The sequence below is a fragment of the Pelobates fuscus genome, chromosome 3 (assembly GCF_036172605.1).
Source record: "Pelobates fuscus isolate aPelFus1 chromosome 3, aPelFus1.pri, whole genome shotgun sequence".
NCBI classification, from domain to species: Eukaryota; Metazoa; Chordata; class Amphibia; order Anura; family Pelobatidae; genus Pelobates; species Pelobates fuscus.
The window spans coordinates 68,815,274-68,831,480 of record NC_086319.1 but is presented as its reverse complement, the minus strand read 5'-3'; the positions used below and the strand labels follow the sequence as shown (position 1 = coordinate 68,831,480).

At 38.3% G+C, this 16,207-nt stretch overlaps 1 protein-coding gene across 1 annotated transcript in view; it reads left to right on the top strand.

Annotated features, from left to right (window-relative positions):
- LOC134601623 (dynein axonemal heavy chain 3-like) overlaps window positions 1-16,207 on the top strand; it is an 875,684-nt gene that overhangs the window by 812,055 nt on the left and 47,422 nt on the right. Inside the window, exons 67-70 of the mRNA XM_063446141.1 lie at window positions 1,604-1,729; window positions 9,440-9,617; window positions 13,391-13,467; window positions 15,069-15,362. Coding sequence (XP_063302211.1) covers window positions 1,604-1,729; window positions 9,440-9,617; window positions 13,391-13,467; window positions 15,069-15,362 — 675 coding nt within the window. The remainder of the gene's footprint in view (window positions 1-1,603; window positions 1,730-9,439; window positions 9,618-13,390; window positions 13,468-15,068; window positions 15,363-16,207) is intronic.

The window sequence follows — 16,207 nt, the reverse complement described above, 5'->3', positions numbered from 1 at the left end:
TAAAAGCATAGCCGACTTAGAGATGTTTTTCAGCTCAGGAATGTTGACCTTAAACTTGAAATCCACTTTTTATTATCACTGTAATGAATAACCTGTATATATTTAGCTTCCTTTATTGCACACTAACAGAGTTATTCACTAAAGTGAAAACTGCTGGGAATTCAATGTAAATTTCAAAATATAAGTAAAAATAGCAGATTTACAACAAATCTCAAAATCAGGTCTGTTTTTATTTTGACTATGTTGGTGTTACATTTGAAATTCACTTTGAATTACCAGCACTTTTCATGCTAGTGTGTTTAATGTGGAATTTCTAATCTTCTGCTCTGTTAATTGCCTGTTAGAGACTGCAGCAGTCCATTGTTTGTGATTAAAGTTCAATTAAGTGAGCTGGGGATAAGAATTTCTAAACTAAACACACTGCGCTGTAAAATTGAAGGCTGTGTGAGTTAGAACCCACAGTATGCCCTTCTGAATATAGAATTCCTATCTATTATCTACTTGGGAATTTATTTTTAGGGAAGCTGATTAAACATAGACTATTCAAAACACAAATTAGCTCTATCATTTTCTTTTCTTCATACAATTGCTTTCTGTGTTAGTTTGCTTTCAATAATCCTGATGACCGTATAATAGGTTTTATGTTTATATTTTGAAAACGAAAACTGGGAACATGTAATTTTACATTTTATTGTACTTCACAATGTTTCTTCGTATTAGCTCTATGGAACATGAACATGATAAATCAAGCAAATGAATAAAAAACTGTAAAGCTACATTAGTAATTCAATATAATCAATTACTTTATTGACTTTTTTTATGATTTGACAACATAGTAGAATGCAATATAAGTAAACGTAAACAGTAAACTTGAAATTGCTTTGCAAAGCATTACAAGTTACTTAAAGGGACACTTTAGGCAATGTAACTGTTTCATCGCATTCAAGTGCTTATGGTGTCTGGAGTATTGGAACAGTCCTTCCATTCAGTGTTAAATTGTTTTAATGTGTTATTGCTAAATGAGAGTTCCCAACAACCCACTGTGCTATTGTGGAAAGTAGGTTTGCAATATATATTTCTGTGTTTGCCTGGTACATGTTAATTCATAAATGTTGGAGGTATTACATTTATCATTAAATATTATTAAATAATAAGTATCAGAAGATGGTTAAAAGGGGTTAAGATGTTTACTTGGAGCAGAGGAATTATCACATAGTATATGCCAGGGGTAGGCAACCTTCGGCTCTACAGATGTTGTGGACTACATCTCCCTTGATGCTTTGCCAGCAATATGGCTGTAAAAGCATTATGGGAGATGTAGTCCAAAACATCTGTAGACCCGAAGGTTGCCTACCCCTGGTATATGCAATTGATATAACATTTGTAATGCCTAACACTTGACATGTAACATTCCTACACGCCTTCATTTAAGTAGATTAACCTTGAAAAGCCCCTTCATAGTGTTCATTGTTACTTGGATCCTTGGGAGCCCCAACACATATATGAGAAATGTATTGTACAATGAATATGTCGATTTTGTGGCATTCTTGACTGGTAATTATATCTTTTTGTTTCCATTTATTTATTTTTTTGGTCAATAAAGATTATTGAATGGAAAAAGATATACGATTCCTCCCTCCCTAATGAGGTAGAACTTCCAGAGCCATGGGAAGATATACTTACTGGTTTTCAGAAATTGTTGGTTATCCGGTGTATACGACCTGACAAGGTAAGTGAAATCAATCAATATTTTTTAAAATGGATAATCGCTTGGAATGTGAATTTCTATATCCCGAACATTCTTGAAACTACTGATATTTTGTATACTTTCTTTCATTTAAGCTTTTATATTGTTTTGCTGTCGGTATGAAGCTCTGCTTGTTAATATTTCAAAATCGATAAGTTTCTAAATTTTGAAAACCAGGGGCTTTTCGAAGTTTCAAAACGTACTGTTTCTTCAAACCAAAGCAAAATCTGCTATCGTCAGTACCAACCCTTTCACGTCTACAGTCCTCTATCCATCATATCCTTTTGCTCAACTTGTTTTTCTCTGTTTTACTGTCCCTTAGCCTCTCCTAAAGCCCCTTGTGTCTCCTTTCCCATTTCCTTTGAAGTCCATTTGTCTGTTTCCCAATTTTCCCTAACCCACCCTGTGCCTTTTTCCCTCAACTTCCTCACAAATCTTGTGTCTCTCTCCCCATCTCCTCTAAGATGTATTGGATCACTCTCTCTTTCTCCTCCATTCCTATAAAATCACTTTGTGACTCTCTCCTCATCTCATATATCTCCCTGTTTTGTCCTGCCGTGCTCTTTTGATCAGCTCAATTATATACAGTGCAAGTGTCCTGCTACCTCAGGACATCTGGATTAAAGAGCCCCAAAATGAGGCTTTAGTCCCTAAAGCTATCCCCTAACAATATATACCGGTATGTTGAAAATATTTTAATTTATGCAATTTTCTCATGTTTTTCCTTCTAAACATTCATTTTCTGATAAATAAAGTCAGGTGCATGTCTGACCAATATGCCCATAAAAATTCAGTGAACATTTGGGGCTTTCATTAATTAAATTAAATAATAAACAAGGGTCAAAGTAAATACTTGTATTCTGTATCTCACCGGACAAGGTGGAGGTCTCCATCTCTACATTATATTCCACAAATTCTCATTGCCATACATATGACATTCTGTATTGCTATAGAGTATAACTTCAGCTTGCTTTAGGAGTTAACTTGAGGTTTGTTCTGTCTTATTTTATATAAGTGCAGACTTCAATAGAAATTACTTTTTTTTTAAGTTAAATTTCCTAGCTGTCAATCAGAGACATGGGAAAGTGTCCTGCCTCACTGACTTGAAATAGAATTCTGAGCAGAAAGCAGTAAGTCCTATAGAGAAGCATTGGTGGAGCGCTGCGATTGCTGGTCATGCTACTGGAGATCATCAATTATGATGATCTCAGCGAGGGCTGATCAGGATGGGTCAAGGAGGCTGTCTCAGTGATGGAAAGTTTATTAAATTTCATGGTATGGTCACTGTAGGTACTGCAATCGCTTCATCTCATTGAAGTGGTTATAGAGTCTGGAGTGCCTAAGTGCCGTCCTTCCATTCAACATTAATCCATTTTAATGTTTTAATGCTAAATGAGAGTCGCCAGCAGACCATCCCCTCAGTGCTGCTTGTGCTTATGAGAAAGAGTTAGCCTGAGAAGCAATGGGCGGACCAGAAGGAAGTGTGCAATCTCTGGATTAGTCATACCTCCAGTAAGGGCTGCGCTATGGGTGGCCAGGAACCTTTATTTAAAATGGTTTATTAACACTTAATTGTGGGATAGTTCCAGGGACTCCAGGCACTATAACCAATTCAATAAAAAGGAGTGGCTATAATTCCTACAATTATCCATTTTAACTAAAGGAGTAGGGAGGGCCAAATCCAAAATAATAAAAGAAGCAAAATAAGTATATTTATTTTTAATGTGTTCATTTAAAAACTTAATTCGCGAACAGAAGTTTAGCAATTTTAACTTAATTTAGCAATGCCCTGGCAAGTGGTCTAACCAGCTTTTGCTGCTAAGATCATTCTAACAACATTTTTGTGAATAATTATGCTTTTAATGTAACTAAGAAATACTCTGTGTACAACAGAAGAACCAGGCTTTGGGTATTGAGAGATCACAGTTAGTGATGTCCTGAACTGGCGAATAGTTCCTGGCGAACATCGCTTGTTCGCGTTCGCCACGGACGGCGAACACATGCGCTGTTCGGTCCGCCCCCTATTCGTCATCATTGAGTAAACTTTGACCCTGTACCTCACAGTCAGCAGACACATTCCAGCCAATCAGCAGCAGACCCTCCCTCCCAGACCCTCCCACCTCCTGGACAGCATCCATTTTACATTCATTGTGAAGCTGCATTCTTAGTGAGAGTAGGGACAGTGTAGCTGCTGCTAATTTAATAGGGAAATTGATAGCTAGGCCAGTGTATTCAGTGTCCCCTACAGTCCTGAAGGACTCATCTGATCTCTGCTGTAAGGACAGCACCCCAAAAAGCCCTTTTTAGGGCTAGAACATCAGTCTGCTTTGTTTTTTTCTCTGTGTAATGTAATTGCAGTTGCCTGCCTGCCAACCTGTGTGTCAGGCTCACAGCATATACTGTGCCACTTGCCCAGTGCCACGACTCATATCTGGTGTCACAATAGCTTGCATTTAACGAAAAAAAAACTTTTTGGACTGTAATATAATAGCAGTCAGTTTCCTTCACGAGTGTGCTTTTCAGGGCCTGCCAGGGCACAGTGTCACACCAGTGCCACTCATATCTGTTGTCACAGTAGCTTGCACGCATAGTACCACTAATCGAAAAGAAAATGACAGGCAGAGGCAGGCCACCCCGCAGGGGCCGTCGTGGTCGTGGTGCTGTGATTCCCTTTGGCCCTAGAATAATGCCCAGTGTTCAGAGGCCACGTACCCTGAACTTGAAAAGTTCTGAGGACATAGTTGACTGGCTAACACAGAACACCCAATCTTCTACAACTTCCGCTCGGAACCTTGACACACCATCCTCCTCCAGCTTAGCTTCGGGCACCTCTCAAGTTACCACTCACCCGCCTGCCGCCACCACCAACACTAGCACCACAGCCGCTTCACTTGATCTGTCAGAGGAGTTATTTACACATCAGTTGGAAGAAATGAGTGATGCGCAACCATTATTGCCAGAGGATGTAGATAACAGGGATATGTCTCAGTCAGGCAGCATTACACACGTACGGTGTGATGATGATGATGTTGTACCCGCTGCTGCTTCCTTTGCTGAGTTGTCAGATACAAGTGAAGCGGTTGATGATGACGATGCGTCCGTGGATGTCACGTGGGTGCCCGCTAGAAGAGAAGAAGAACAGGGGGAAAGTTCAGATGGGGAGACAGAGAGGAGGAGGAGACGAGTTGGAAGCAGGGGGAGGTCGTCGCAAGGAGCTAGTGGCACAGTCAGACAGCATGCATCGGCACCCGGGGTCAGCCAGATAGCACGCCAATCAACGCATGCTGTTGCCACCACCAGAATGCCGTCATTGCAGAGCTCAGCAGTGTGGCATTTTTGTTGTGTGTCTGCCTCTGACAACAGCGATGCCATTTGCAACCTGTGCCAAAAGAAACGTCGTGGGAAGTCCAACACCCACCTAGGTACAACTGCTTTGCAAAGGCACATGATCGCACATCACAAACGCCTATGGGATCAACACATGAGTACAAGCAGCACACAAACTCAAAGCCGCCATCCTCCTCCTGGTCCAGCATCTTCAGCCACGTTAACCACTGCTGTCCTCCTTGCCCCCTCTCAACCATCTGCCCCTCCGTCTCTCGCCTTGAGCAGTTCCTGCTCATCTGCCCACAGTCAGGTGTCTGTCAAGGACATGTTTGAGCGTAAGAAGCCAATGTCACAAAGTCACCCCCTTGCCCGGAGTCTGACAGCTGGCTTGACTGAACTCTTAGCCCGCCAGCTTTTACCATACAAGCTGGTGGAGTCTGAGGCGTTCAAAAAATTTGTAGCTATTGGGACACCGCAGTGGAAGGTACCCGGACGAAATTTCTTTGCACAAAAGGCAATCCCCAACCTGTACTCGATTGTGCAAAAGGAAGTAATCGCATGTCTGGCACACAGTGTTGGGGCAATGGTCCATCTGACCACTGATACCTGGTCTGCAAAGCATGGTCAGGGCAGGTATATCACCTACACTGCCGTCTTGGGGTTGACTTGTCTGAAAGCAGCACTCCTGTCCACCCTGAACGCACAGATGGATCAGTGGCTGACTCTGCACCAACTGGAGATCGGCAAAGTGGTTTGTGACAACGGAAGAAATTTGTTGGCGGCATTGCATGTGGGCAAGTTGACACATGTGCCGTGCATGGCACATGTGTGTAATCTGATCGTACAACGCTTTGTGCATATGTACCTAGGCTTACAGGACGTCCTTAAGCAGGCCAGGAAGGTGTGTGGCCATTTCAGGCATTCCTACACGGCCATGGCGCACTTTCCGATATCCAGTGGAGAAACAACATGCCAGTGAGGCGCTTGATTTGCAACAGCCCGACAGCCCGAATTCAACACTTCTAATGTTCGACCGCCTGCTCCAACAAGAAAAAGCCGTTAACGAGTATTTGTATGACCGGGGTGCTAGGACAGCCTCTGCGGAGCTGGGAATTTTTTTGCCACGTTACTGGACGCTCATGCGCAATGCCTGTAGGCTCATGCGTCCTTTTGAGGAGGTGACAAACCTAGTTAGTCGCACCGAAGGCTCCATCAGCGACATCATACCATTTGTTTTCTTCCTGGAGCATGCCCTGAGAAGAGTGCTGGATCAGGCCGTAGATGAGCGTGAAGAGGAAGAGTTGTGGTCACCATCACCACTAGAAACAGCCTTATCAACATCGCTTGCTGGACCTGCGGCAACGCTGGAAGAGGATTGTGAGGAAGAGGAGTCACAGGAGGAATGTGGCTTTGAAGAGGAAGACCAACCACAACAGGCATCCCAGGGTGCTCGTTGTCACCTATCTGGTACCCGTGGTGTTGTACGAGGCTGGGGGCAAGAACATACCTTCAGAGAGATCACTGAGGACGAGGAACAGGACATGAGTAGCTCGGCATCCAACCTTGTGCAAATGGGGTCTTTCATGCTGTCGTGCCTGTTGAGGGACCCTCGTATAAAAAGCCTGAAGGAGAACGACCTGTACTGGGTGTCCACGCTACTAGACCCCCGGTATAAGCAGAAAGTGCCTGAAATGTTACCGAATTACGGCAAGTCGGAAAGGATGCAGCAGTTCCAAAATCAATTAAAAAGTATGCTTTACACAGCGTATAAGGGTGATGTCACAGCACAACGGAAATCTAACAGGGGAAGAGGTGAAAGTAATCCTCCTCCTCCCACGACCACACCGGCAAGGACAGGACGCTTTACAGACGTGTTGTTGATGGAGGACATGCGGAGCTTAAGTCCTACGCATTGCCACAGCTCTTCGGGGGCCACCCTCAGAGAATGACTCGACCGACAGGTAGCAGACTACCTCACCTTAACTGCAGATATCCACACTCTGAGGAGCGATGAACCCCTTGACTACTGGGTGTGCAGGCTTGACCTGTGGCCTGAGCTATCCCAATTTGCTATAGAACTTCTGGCCTGCCCCGCTTCAAGTGTCCTGTCAGAAAGGACCTTCAGTGCAGCAGGAGGTATTGTCACTGAGAAGAGAAGTCGCCTAGGTCAAAAAAGTCTAGATTACCTCACCTTTAATAAGATGAATGAGGGATGGATCCCAAAGGGACTGACAGTGGGCGATACATTCGACTAAAAAAGGCCTGATGAGGGGGACTACTTAACACACCACTCCTATCTGGTGGCACATTAGATTGCACGCGCAGTACCCCAAATTTGAAGTAGGAGGACTGACCAAGCATCTTTTCCATCTCCCGCTTCCTAAAATCGATGACTTATATACACGTCCCCTGATAGGGGACGTAACAGGAATTAAACTGATAGGAATAGTACTACTTAACACACCACTTCTATCTGGTGGCACATTAGATTGCACGCGCAGTGCCCCAAATTTGAAGTAGGAGGACAAACCAAGCATCTTTTTCCATCTCCCGCTTCCTGGGTGGAGGAAGAGAGACCTTCAATGACATCAGTGAGGACAAGGAGCGGGACATGGCTAGCTTGGTATCCAACCTTGTGCAAATGGGGAGTTTGCGGTTGTGCAAATGGACTGTTTGCGGTTGTTTGCGGTGCGTTAAACGGGGAGTTTGTTCTGTCACTTTGAAGTGGGCGTAACCCTTACACTACCTGATCGATACAACATCATACCTGATGTTTTAAAGCACGTTATTCTAAACAATTTAGGAATGTTAGGTGATTTATGCCCGTTATGGATTAAACCAGACTCTGCATCAACTATGTAATTTTCCATGGGAGTTTTGCCATGGATCCCCCTCTGGCATGCCACAGTCCAGGTGTTAGTCCCCTTGTAACAACTTTTCCATCACTATTGTGGCCAGAAAGAGTCCCTGTGGGTTTTAAAATTCGCTGCCCATTGAAGTCTATGGCAGTTCGCCCGGCTCGCCCGTTCGCGAACATTTGCGGAAGTTCGCGTTCGCCGTTCGCGAACCGAAAATTTTATGTTCGCAACATCACTAATCACAGTTTTTTTTTGTCAAACTGTTTGGCATGGTTTACTATTGCCTCATTGTCTTATATCCATTACAATAAACTGTAGAGTTAATGGTGTTTAAAGGGTCATTTTAAAATCCCCAAACTGTTCTGCAATACTTTTTAAAAGTACTTTTAATAACGTGATCTGAATGCCGGTAGCCTAGATTCAGATACAGATTATCTATTAAAATTCTGTTTCATTAGCAGTAGTAAAATCGGCTTCTCACAGTGGAACCTTTTTTCCTTAAAAAGTAATAAAAAGAAATCTAAATGATAATTTGATGCACAGGTTATAGAAATCTATCTGAAATGAGCTTTTGACAAGAGAAAGCAGCAGGTTATTTTTAAGTCGTGCCAGTCCTCTCTGCCGGTGAAGATTGGCACTCAGGAACTGTTGTTTGCTTTCATTGTACTTTCAAAAAAAAAATATTACAGCAGGGAAGAAACAGCAGACGTTGATTCACAATATTTTATAGCAACTCTGCAGTAACCCTGTCCAAAGTAGCCAGGATTTCACTGGGGAATATTTGTGAGGAGTAAATAATTAGGTCAAATCTATTAAATGAAAGCAGATCTTCAACTAATTTGAGAAAGCTTCAGACTGTGTGATTTTGCCGTGCCCAGTTTCTGACTAATATCATTGAATTAACTATATGGGAAGGTGGTTTGATAGGAAAGTGTTAAGTGACTTTACATCTATACTATATTTGGGTCACATCAGTATTTTATTTATTTTAATAATACTTTTATTTTAATCTTGTTGCTTAATGTTTATCAGGTTGCTATATATAGGATTTTTATTTTGGCATGTAAGTAGTTTTCCTAGCAGAAAAAAAAGAAATTACATTTTTCCCAAACAGTACTGAATGTAAGCAATTTCATTGCAAGCTTATATTGAAGGAATAATGCCTTAATGAAGCATTTTTAGTGTGCAGATCATGACCCTTAAGTATCACTGCTCAATTCTCTGCCATTTAGGAGTTAAATCACATTAGCAGGAGATAAAAAAAACATCTAAACTAAGTTAAGACCTTTTTTATGTATGCCATGTGATTTACAGCTAGCGGCAGAGAAAATTGATTTAACTCCTGATTGGCTTATAATTGAAACTGCAAAGGCATGATCCAGGCACTAAAACTGCTTAATTAAGCTAACATTGCTTTGATGCCTACAGCCTCCCTTTAAGACTGTTTCTTGCCAGTTTTATATTTTTTAATATGAACACATTACCATTTTTATTTATTTATTTTAAGGTCATTCCTGCTGTTCAACAGTTTGTCACTGATAAAATGGGTCAATCCTATGTGGACCCTCCGACATTTGATCTACAATGCAGTTACATGGACTCTACATCCAGTACACCGCTAATATTTATCCTTTTTCCTGGAGCTGACCCGTTGGAGATACTGATGAAATTTGCAGAAGAACAAGGTATGTCAGAACAAAAATAAAGAATACATTATTTAAGAGGTATTCCTGTCTTGTAGTCAAAATGTATCAAAATGATTTGGATGACAACACATTTGTTGGTTTAAAAAAGCTGTGTTTAAAACACTGTATATTGCTAAGGGTCTGAAACACAATGTCTGCCTATGCATATTTGTACGTCAAGCTTGGAACTCTAGAATTGTTGTGGTGAAACGATTTCTCGAGTCTGTGCCTAGGGACTAGCAGGTGATGCACAACTTATTTCACTCTCTCATATTATATATTATATAATTATTTTGTTGTGTCATGATGAAGGTTCTAAATTAGGAACTGAAACGTTGACCATTCGTGACAATAAAACTACTTTACTGCAAATCCAGGAGTGCCGGCAAGTTTTCTATTTTGCTATATATAATATTATATATTACAATAGACTCGGAGATTAGTTTTTCTCCAGTTCGACTGATTTTAGGATGATTAGCAGAATTCCTGAATTCCAAGTCAAAATAAACCGGAATTACTAACTAACAGAAATGCGCAATGCATAATATATTCGGGGGTATCAATATTATAAATGCTACCCGGGGCACCAAAAAAAAAAAAAATGATTGATGGATAAAAATATAAATATAGAATGTTCTAGAAAAATATGTCTAAAGAATAGAATATAGCACTCTGTAAAAAAAAAAAAAAAAAAGACACCAGAAAGGAAAAATAAAATGTCTAGATTTAAAAAAACTAAATTTCTCCATATAAATACCACTTACCAGATACCACTAAACCCACCAAGTTCTCAGCCAATGACAAGCTCGAAACCTACTAAACCTATACACAACATTGTTAAACCACCTTCCACACCAGCCATTAACTACCCTGTTCTTATATGAACTAAAAAAAGTACCTTTTCCCCCTAACCTGCGCCTCAATCAGATAAGCTTATTAAAACTGATCAATTACAAACTTGATGCCCTATTTATACCAGATCCACCCGATAATGTCTAACTCCCATTCACCTACTACCTTCCACCTAAGCCCAACTTCTAGCTTTGTCAAAGCCCATTCCACTAAGCTGCGATTGTTACATGGGGCTACATTCTCTTCGATTCCTCCGAGGTTCACTGTATTCACTGTCAACTAAACTAGAACCACATTGAGAAAAACATAATCCTGCAAACAACTGAATATGGACAACTGATCAGCATTAGTCACTGAGTGAATAGACCACTCAGTTTTACATCCAATGTTGGCTAAACGATTCTACATTGCACTTATTTTTCATTGAGACAATCTAAAAAAGAAGTTGCTTATAAACGTTCAGCAATACACATCTAGAATAATTCAAGCTAAGCTTTCCTGAAACAACTAATCATAAATGTCCACTAACAATACGAGATTTACTTTGCCCCTGGCAGTCTGATCAGGTCTCTCATAATATTATCTCTTAAACATTGAATTCTTAAAGAAATTGAGTATATTGGTGAAAAGCTTGTATTAGCCTGAAAATAGACTAAATAGAAAATAGCAGAATTGTCCAGAAGTGTCCATCATACATATTGCAAGATAATTCTCACTCTAAGCATCATTATTATAGCAGCTCAGTGTTTTAGTTATCGTGCAGAGAAGTTATAGCCTATTTGCAGTTGTGAAAGGAAGACAAGCCATGGGTGCCAGGGAATGCACTGTTTGTCCACAAACTGCGCTAAAACAGTTTGAAACAAAAGTGAGATGTTGACGTTGGCTATATGCACCATAACCGCTTAATTGAGCAGTAATGCTTATGATTCTTAGAGTTCCCCTTTTAACGATACTTTCTGGAACTGCGGGGCGTATTCAATAAAAAAGTAAGCTAAAGTGTCTTCACAACTAACCCTTTATATGTGGATCAATGGGAAGCAAACATGGGGTACAATCTAGAAGGTAATGCAAATTAAAAAATAATTCCTAACACTGGTCCTGCTGTGAAATATATACAAAATACATTGTAAGGGAAGAACACACAACAGTACAGGTTTAAATCAAATCCCCTATCTTAGCAAATACATGTTGGGATTTAGTCACACCATATGGCCATACCATGCTTAAACCCACCACTGCTAAGTTTAAAGTACGACAATACTAATACTACACTAATCTTAACATGGGAGATAAACGTGTTCACTTCAACACTTGCTGCTTAAACTACTTAATGAGAGAGAGTGTGTGTGTGTGCGTGTGTGCGTGTGTGCGTGTGTGCGTGCGTGTGTGCGTGTGTGTGTGCGTGCATATGGTTCCTTTAAAATAATTTTTCTTGGCCAAAATGTGCTCATTTGCAGAGATGCCATTCAAATGATTCATACCTGAGTGGACAGACATAACTATGTACCAAATATACTAGTATGGTTTATACCTAAATAGTATTGCATTATATTGTACGTTCTAAGCACATTGTAATGATACATCAATCAAGAACATGGCATTTTATGTAAGCTGACATTGTATTGATCTTAAAACAGCTCTACTTAGGGCTGTGTTTAAATACAAATAAAGTGCTAACAAAATTTTAACTTCTCAGATATTAACACTTCCATATGCAATTATCTTTCTTTTTTTATTTGACCTACACGTTTTTAAAATTGGCCTCTGACTTTATATTGTAGTTCCATAATTACTCAAAACAGTTTGTTCTTTTTAAAGCTTATTGGCAATGAAATCCCTTGCTTCTCCTTTAGGAAAATAATAGCACCACTTTAATATCCATTAGGAACCAAATTAGATGTCTGTTTATAAATAGCGGTAAATTGTTCTGCAATGCAAATTCCTATTGTTTTAAAAGTTTTCACCTTCAAAGAAGACAAAAGAAATAGTCAACTTAAAAAATAAAATATAAAATGCGAACTCTAAGATCGTCCGAGGACCCTAATAATAAACAATTGCAAGCTACTATGGCCATATTCTTCCTGACAATCTGCCAAAAAAAGAATCTCCAGCTATCAAAGAAATTATATTAAAATAAGCCAAAAATTACATTACAATGTAATCCATGTAAAGTGTCATTTGAAGATGTGATGTTTTTCAATTTAAGCCAATTAAAGAGACATTATGAGACAGATTAACATTAAGCCTGGTAAGATAGCCATTATGGCTTAAAATAATAACATATGCTATTAACAAACAAAATATGGATATATTTATTGTTTCAACCCATGGGTTCAATTAGTACACCTAGGTAATAATGGTAAATGGGCCATAAAGCTTATAAACATACATGCCTACCTCCTGTTGAGTCCCTTAAATCGAAGAGAAATACAAGTCAGAAGTTCTGCAAAAAAAGGCTTCCATTCCCAGTAATACAATAGTTTAAATATGGAGGGAAGATTGAAACTGCTCTCGATGTAATATTCAACGATGGAATATTCAACTACATGTGGGGCTTGCTATGTTCACCCACTTTCCCTAGGATTTACACTGTGTTTAATGTAATAATGAATGAGCCTGAATATATCTAAACATATCTCACAATATACAGAGGTTATTCACTACAGCGCGAATAGCCAGTAATTAAAAGTGAATTTCTATTTTAGACCAAAGTAGCTGAACGAGAACCATAGCTAACTTGGAACAAAAATTTGTAATTTCTTTTGGGAAGTAGTATTTTGTTCTTTTTTTTTTTTACTAGATATTATTTTATATGTTTATTTAGCTCAGAACTTGATCACGGTTGAATAAATTCCAGTTTATTAATGGTATTCGAGTAATCCAATAGATTTAAAATAAATAAACATTTGTTTTGCTTTCAGAAATGAGTGGCATTAATCTTCAGACAATATCACTTGGTCAGGGTCAAGGACCTATTGCTCGAAAAATGGTTGAAAAGGTAATGAAGAAAAAAAATTAAAAATAAAACAAATGAAATTCTGCTTGTGTTTATTACTATGCACTTGTGTAAGAAGCTTATCACATCTCTAGAACTCTAGATAGGGTAACTGAGTTTATGTTGCCGTTTGTGAGCACTTACATTGATGCAATATATAGGCAATCTATTTGTAAACATGTTATTTATGATAATTTCAACTTATAGAAACATATTTAAAAGAATAAAAACAAATTCTTAAAAATTCAGGCATCATTATTGGCTTCTCCATAGGCAAAACATAGTCCACTTTGTACAAACACACACACACACACACAAAGACAATTCATAGTACACTTAGTACACTTGGTTAATTAAAAAGACAAAAGGGGAGATTTACCAAAGTGTTCTTTTCTAAGAATTACTGCGGAAATGTAAAAGGGAGGCGTCTCAAATTAAATGTGCCTGCTAGTTCCGCTGGTAATCGCCTCACTTTGAGTAATTTAGGCCATTTTTTCAAAGATTAAAACTCTTTGATACATATCCAATACCAATAGTGTATCGCTTTCTCATAACACCTGAAACCCTATTCTAACAGTATAAAGGCTCCTCTTATATGGTACCTTCCTTTACTGATATGGTCTCAGCTAAATTACTTGGTCTACCCAAAAGATTATTATATCTTTTACTTATAAAGGATTATGATATCTCTGCACACTAAACACGGGATGACATTATTCTTCTTCTAAATAAGTAAACACTTAATACAATGAGTCTATTTTATATACACACACTATGTGCACCTTCATTCATTCATTCATGCTTATATTATTTCTCAATACATTTTCTTTTCAAATTCATTTTATTTAAAATTTAGTACATTTTATACATACACTAATTTTGTTTAATAAACATAAGGGGGTAAAAGAAAGAAAAGAAGAAAACAGAGGGATAAATAATGATAATCATGCATGACTTTGACTGTTATTTTTCCATTACAATAAAAGACAAATTTGACATTTTCAGTGACAATGACCTATATATATAAGTTGAAATTAACAGGTATTATTTACCAATTAGTATTCTAACATGCATATATTAGCTATACAATAGAAATACACTTTATATAATCTATTTTAGTTAACCACTTTTACCCAATATGCCTCTTTTTAATTATTTCCCACTAAGAATCCAATGTTTGACCTAGATGTTCATAAAGAGAAGACTATTGTCCTATTTTTGCATATACTTCCAATAAACAATTAAAAACATAAACCTATATTGTGGAATCTTGATCTTTACTATTTGGTTTACCAACCTGACTAGTTTCTTCTAATTTTTAATTTCTCATAAATATTTTACAAATTATTTCCACGAAAAGGCCAAGCTTTCATTATTTCTTCTCCATGACACTCATTTAATAGCCATTAAAATGCAAATACATCTATGATTTTTAAATCGGCTAAATTAACATTAACAGTTGGGTGATTGATTAAAGGTCACAGCGACTGTATAACTTAATTTCCTGGATAATAATTGTGTTTGGTTTTCTCTAGATTGTTTAGGAGTCTGCGTTAATTTTAACTGTTGACAAGTGAATAATTGGCTTTTTATTCTCATTTCAGGCGGCCGAAGATGGCACGTGGGTAATTCTCCAAAATTGCCATCTAGCTACTAGTTGGCTCGCTGACCTTGAGCAAATTTGTGAAGAAGTCATTTCAGATCCTGAAAAAACCAAACCCACATTCCGCTTGTGGCTGACCAGTTACCCGTCACAAAACTTTCCTGTATCAGTTTTGCAAACTGGAATAAAAATGACCAATGAGCCCCCAAAGGGATTAAGGGCAAATCTGCTGAAATCCTATCTCAGTGACCCAATTTCCAACCCTGTTTTCTTCAATGGCTGCAATAAACCTCAGGTATGATAGCTTTACTGTTTATACGCCTGTCAATACTTAAGTTAAATGTGACAAAAAATGTTCACTATGCTTCTTTAGGCACACGTCTGTTGACATTAAATGCTGTCATATAAATCACCATTATCTAAATTGAAATATAACAGGTGTTGGCGATGTTTTTTTCTATATATAAAATATGTATAATTTTTTTTTATATTTTTTTTATATTATTTATAATAAGTAGAAATTATGTACATATGAGGCATATAATAATTGAAGCTATTTTGCTGAATTTCACTGTGATTGATGTAGGAAGATAATGTATAGCTAATTAATTCATCAGGTTCTGACATTTTGTAAGCACTTAGACAGTAACTGGGATATCCATCTTAAGCCTTTCTTCAATGTTTGATATAATGAAAATAGAGGAGAATTAATGAGACAACAAGTAGGACTTTTGATCTTTTATGTATATGGATGTTTAAAGGAATAAAATTATATATATATAAAATAGCATATGCTTAGTTTAATTTACATAACCTAATCTCTGTTGCATAAAGAACAAAATGTAAATAATATTGTTGTTTCAAGCACAAACTAGAAATGCCCTCCTGCCTTCTTCACAATGGCCACAGCATTTAATTTAGTATTTATAAAATTCTTTAACTTCGCTATTATGACCTAAATCTTGCCAGCCCAGGGAAGCCGTCAGGTTTAGTTTAGTTTTACATCCTGTTTTTGATATTTTTCTTTTTTTCTTTGTAGTTTGCTTCCATTATATTCTCCCTTTTTCCTACCTACGTATATCCAACCAACGTTCATAAAACGAAGCCTTCAGTTCACAAGGCCACTCAGTTTTAGTGAGT